The 6,000-nt window shown below is 33.3% G+C and overlaps 1 protein-coding gene across 1 annotated transcript; it reads right to left on the reverse strand.

Annotated features, from left to right (window-relative positions):
* Positions 1 to 11: 11 nt before the first annotated feature.
* LOC147828510 (olfactory receptor 7D4-like) lies at positions 12 to 1,040 on the reverse strand. The gene has a single exon (XM_087209687.1). It carries the CDS (start codon positions 1,038 to 1,040, stop codon positions 12 to 14), a length of 1,029 nt encoding a protein of 342 aa, XP_087065813.1.
* Positions 1,041 to 6,000: the final 4,960 nt, after the last annotated feature.

The raw sequence follows: 6,000 nt of genomic DNA on the forward strand, positions 1-6,000 counted from the left end.
AAGTATATAATTTAAGAGGAAAAAAAACTCAGCCTATTGAAATTCACAAGCATTTGTCTTACAGGCTGTAACATCCTCTTAGTTCTGAGATCAGTGGTCCACAAAAGACAAGAGGCTGCTTTGCTGAGGAGTCTTCCCAGGGCTCGCTTCACATCCTTGTTCCTCAGGCAGTAGATGAAGGGGTTCAGCATGGGGGTCACCACAGTGTACATCACAGAAGCCACTGCTTTTCCCTGATAAAAATGGATCACTTCAGAACTAAAGTAAACCCCAAGTCCTGTTCCATAGAACAAGGAGACCACACAGAGATGAGACAAACAGGTAGAAAATGCTTTGTACCTGCTTGTTGTGGAGGATATTCTCATTAAAGAAGAGACAATCTGAAAGTAAGAAAAGAGGATTCCACAGACAGGAAACACAATCATTAGGACAATTGCCACATATAGAAATATGTTATTCATGAGGGTTCCAGAGTTGGCCACCTCGAGAACCTGAGCCAGTTCACAAAAGAAATAAGGAATTTCAGTGCTCACAGAGAAATCGAGTTGCATCATTAGGAGAATATGAATCAGGGAGACACATATGATTATAAACCACGATATCATAAGCAGGAGGTGACAGAACTGAGAATTCATGATGAGTGTGTATTTCAGGGGGTAGCAGATTGCTATGAAGTGGTCATAGGCCATCACAGTCAGTAGGAAATTATCCATTCCTGAAAAAATTATCAAAAAGTATACCTCAGTGAGGCATTCTGTGTAGGAGATGTCTTTTTTCTGTGCTTGGATGTTCACCAGCATCTTTGGGACTGTGGTGGAGATGAAGCCAATGTCCACAAAGGACAGGTTACAGAGGAAGAAGTACATGGGGGTGTGGAGGTGGGAGTCATATGTAGCAGCCAGGACAAAGAGCAGGTTCCCAAGCACTGTGACAAGGTACATGGACAGGGAGAATCCAAAGAGAATGGACTGAACTTCTGGATCCTCTGAGAGGCCCATCAGGAGGAACTGTGATAGTCCTGTGTGGTTTTCTGCATGCATTTCCCTCTTTTATCTTTAGGAGAAGGAAGAAACAGCAGTGTTCAATGGACAACCATTGGCCCTTCAAGTGGTTAACACCTCAAAATATCATCTTTTTATGGACACTTTTCAATCACATTGTGTCACTCAGTGGCAGTGGTTCATTCAGCTGAATGGCAGCTCATTCCCTTTTTAAATGTGAACACTAATTTATACTTCCTTTAATGTGTCAGATATTTCTTCTGACTTTATATCATTGACTCCCTTGTTTATTTTCTATTTTTAATCCATGACTGATTAAATTTTTATTTGATATCAATTCTCAAAAATACTTGAAAACTTTTCATCTATTTTCTATGATAATCTTGATACTTCTTTATTTTACTATCTTTACAATAGTGATTAAACAATGATTCTTACACAAACTTGTATTCTACAATTTGAAAATTCATTGGGATGTGACAGTGAATTCTCAGTGCCACATTTTTCTTTCTAAAAATATGGTTACTAGTGATACACTGTAAAACTTCAAAATATGCCTTAATTTTCACTGTGTTTCTCAGTAAGTGACATCTATTAATATATATATATTAATGTCTATATTTTCTTTTTTATTATATTATTTTAAATACATGATTCCCCCAAAGTATATTGCAGATCTGTGATTTAAAAGCTTCTTTTTTGAGTCTGACATTCTGGAATACAATCCTGTCCTACTAACATAATATCTTTACTATGATGAATAATAATTTAAACTCTATTAACTGCAAACACATCCTGTCTTCAGTAGGCATAGAACATGCTTACTACAAAGTAAGATTAGAGCAAGATTAAATAAGATATTTTTTCCTTTGATTCCTGCCTTACATGGAGAATCATATAAATGTGAATTTTGTTCTTTGTCTCTCAGGAAATATATCTTAGATGGCTTTCATTTAGCAATATCTTCTTAAATTGTGGCAGTCACCATTGAGAGGAATTTGTATAATTATAAATATTATTGATTTCTTACCTCTTTTGACCTATCATATAGCCCTTTTAAATTATGAACATAGATTTTTTAAGATGGCCTGCCAGGTAAGTATCTCCTATTAGAGGATGGGCCCGGGATTTAGCTCAGTGGTTTTGCTGCCTGCTGCACAAGCACAAGGACCCAAGTTTGATCCCCAGTACCAAAAAAAAAAAAAAAACACTAAGCTTATCTGCTTATGTAAACTCATGTGACTATTCTCGTGAGTGGAAAGGTCCTCTTCAATCAGCAAAGTTAATGGCCATATATACATGGATTTAATTAAAATATTCTCAAGTTATATGAACAGAATTATTGTATAAACATTAACTGTCAAAATATGTACTTGAAAAAATTACATTCTCCATAACAAAAAGCACCAATATAATGAATACCTAGTAGTTTTTAATGAATACAACAGAAAAAAATATTGTGGAGCAGGTTAGTCTGAGAAGCAGGGTATGCATATCTTCTCTGAAATAGGAAGAATTGAACAGTCAATCATAGGAGATGAAGTACAAAACACTTTAGACACAACAGAGTGTGTGGCTTTGCTATCAGATGGTGACCTTCAGGTTGTAACAGCTGCTCCTCAACATGTGTCTTGTGAGGAGTTCATATTGTGCTTGTCACAGTGTAGGTTCTGAAAAAGTACATATGTTTGAAGTATTCTAATATCAAGATCAAAATGACACTGTAACAATATATGAAATTTTCCAGCTTATCACAAGCCTTAATACAGACCCAAAAATAAGTAGTAGAATTAAATAAATGGCATTAATACTTATTTTAAAAGAATAACACATGATTAACAAGGAACATAGATTGTAAAAATAGAACCATGTTTAACATAAGATGTTGATTACCATAATTCATAAAATTAATAAACCAACAAATATAGGCCTTAACCACAAGTATAACAGAAGAACTTGTATGAGAAAATTTAACAGGTATTACATGTTTAGCCTTCAGTGTGAAGACTATAAGCAAATAATGAAGTCAAAGATATTTTTCTAACTTATTGATTGCTTGTGTTCAAACCATAGCCTAAAGATCGAGTTGTTTTAAAACACTAAAACATTGGCTGGGGATTTAGCTCAGTGGTTTCACTGCCTGCTGTGCAAGCACAAGGACCCCAGTTCAATGTCCAGTACCAAAAAACAAAACAAAACACTAAAACATTAAAATATTTTAAAACACTAAGATAAAACACTATGAATCATAGCCAAAAGAAAACGTTATTTTAAAATACTAAAAAACTAAAAATATTCAGCTGAATGGTACTTTGTGTGTCTCACAAAAGCAAGGTCCTGAGTTCAATCCCTGGTACCAAACAAACAAGCAAAAAACCCACTAAAATATTTGTGCTAAATTGTAGTCATTTTTTAAACATCAGAAATAATTATGTTTTGTAGATGCTATTGTGGACCATAAGGTGAGAATTCGATTATAGTCATATGAAAAAATAAGGGCTATCAAAAAGTGGAATATGTCTATAAAATAGGAATATAACAGGAAAACACCACTTAAATTGGAACAAGGTAGACAACACCTCATACATAAAATATTTTCAGCATGTAGTTAATAAGTAAAAGACTGGATGTAAGAAAAAGCATGCACCTTGAGACCAGAATATTGGATGTAATAAAGTGGACACCCAAGCTTAAATGTCACATGGTTTCTCTTATATGAAAAATTCAAAGTAGAAATGAATGAACAAGCAAAATAAAAGATAGATAATAGGAAAGAGGGACATAGAAGTTTTGCAAAAGGGAAAGTGACCAAGAGTTGGAGGAAAGCAAGAAGTAGGTGAAAAGATAATTAAGATATGGTAGGTACACATGACTATGAATGTAATCATTATGTACTGCAAACATGTATTACAGAAATTCAAAGTTAAAGAAAAAATAAAATCTGACAGAAGACTACACTTTTCAAAAAGAGTGGTGAAGAGTTCGAGACTCTCTAGACTATAGCTCTTACTGAGCAGAGGTTTTAGTTTTTAAAGAGTGAGTAAAGGACAGAGAATATCTGGAAAAAGCAGGTCTTAAAGGAAATGAATATTGCTTTAAAATATATGTACTTCACCTTCGTAGAATATGAAGTACCCAATATGAATATAGGTAGTTCAGAGTATCCTTATTCTAGAGGGAAAGCCCAGTACACACCTCGCCTTCTCCTCTACATCTTTCTCAAGCTGCTGTCGCTAGGACAGAGTCATCTCTCCTATGACTCTCACTGCAGCTTTCTACTCTACAAGCTCTATTCCTAAGAAACCCACTTGCTTTTTCACAGAGGATGACCACAGAGATAAAGATGGGTGCCCACAGGTGTGTTTATATTTTTGAATTCTAAGTATTTGACTCTCAGAGTACCTAATTAAATAAATTGTTGTATGATCTTTTCAGTCCCCACATAATCAGGTCCCTTGGGAATGAAAGAAGAAAAGATAGTGAAAAATTTTCAGTCCATTTTATGTGTATTGAAGTAACAGGTGATGAAATTATATTATTTCCATGAGGACAAACTCATTTAATTGATTTCAAAGTCACCACATGTATGTTCTGCATGAAAATGATTCCAGGACAATTTTTGCTGTATTACACATGCTTGGAACACTTAGAAATTTTATTGATTATTTTTTATCCACAATGATGAAAAGTATCATAAATTCTCTCCTGTTATTTTTTCTCAATGTTTTTAGTTTTCAATTTAATCTTTATTTGACCATAAAAAGTTGCATGTGTTTCTTATCTACAATATGGTGTTTTGCAATACAATAAATTTTGAAATTATTAAGTCTAGAAAACTATATACAAGACTTCACATATTTACCATCATTGTGTTGAGAAAACTTAACTAATATCAATTCAGAATTTTCAAACATTATACCAGTAGTATATTATTATCATTTCCTGTATTTAACATACTTTATAATTTATCCAATTTTTACTTATTTTATTAGTATAAATTTGCAATAAATAATGATTGCATTCTACATGAGGAATCGGTTCATACAATTAAAACTTGATCATTTTTACATTCCCATGCTGCATCTGCCTTCCCCTCAGCCAGGTTCCTTACATCACCCTTCAATATCTTTGGAGTTCACATTCCTATTTCTTAGCATGTCTCTTTTACTTTTCATTTAAATTATTTATATTTTAATTGTTCTAATATTACAGAAATATGTAAAATTTTCATTTTAGTTGTTCAAAGAATTTCCGTCCCCATTTCAAATTGTGATTGTACTATCTTGCATTTCTTACAACAACATAAGGGGTTTCTATTTATCCAGAACTTCATCAACATTTCTTTGAGTTGTTCACAATACCTTTTGTTTTACTTTGATATTAGCAAGTGTTTAGTATGATTACATTTCTGGAGGAGAGTTGGTACATGTGCATAAGTCATCTTATATTCTTTTCTTCCCTTTTTCCTTCCCTCCTTCAACACTCCACCCATCTCTTGATTTCCTTCCATTTTTGAACATATTTGCAGTACTTAACGCTTCCATTCATTTTGTGGAGTTGAGACCCATTCATAGATATCTTAATTACTTTCTTAATCCCCTTTCACTCTGTCTACATTTCTTGGTCCTCTTCCTATGTGAAAAAGATCTATGCCCCTATTTCTTATTCTATGACTTTTATTTTGTTATTTATTTATACTTTGGATTTCTCATACAAGAGAAAGTATGTGATATTTAAGATTATATACTTTATTTTCTTTAATATTATGGTCTCCAGGTGCATCCATTTTTCTACAAATGGTTTAAGTTTATCTTTCTTCATCACAATGTAGTACTCCATTGTGTGTAAGTACCATGCTTTCTTTATCTGTTCATCTGTTGATGGACATATAGGCTGCTTCCAAGCTTTGTATATTATGAATAATACTGCTATAAATATGAGCATACATATATAACTGAAATGTGATGTCTTTAACATATATATATATATAAAATCCCAA

Source organism: Heterocephalus glaber, unplaced genomic scaffold (genome assembly GCF_053883595.1).
Source record: "Heterocephalus glaber isolate CG9 unplaced genomic scaffold, H.glaber_assembly_v1.0 deba00001060, whole genome shotgun sequence".
Lineage (NCBI taxonomy): Eukaryota > Metazoa > Chordata > Mammalia > Rodentia > Bathyergidae > Heterocephalus > Heterocephalus glaber.

Coding starts and splice junctions, on each gene's coding strand:
- LOC147828510 (XM_087209687.1), bottom strand. CDS start 1,040: ATGCATGCAGAAAACCACACAGGACTATCACAGTTCCTCCTGATGGGC.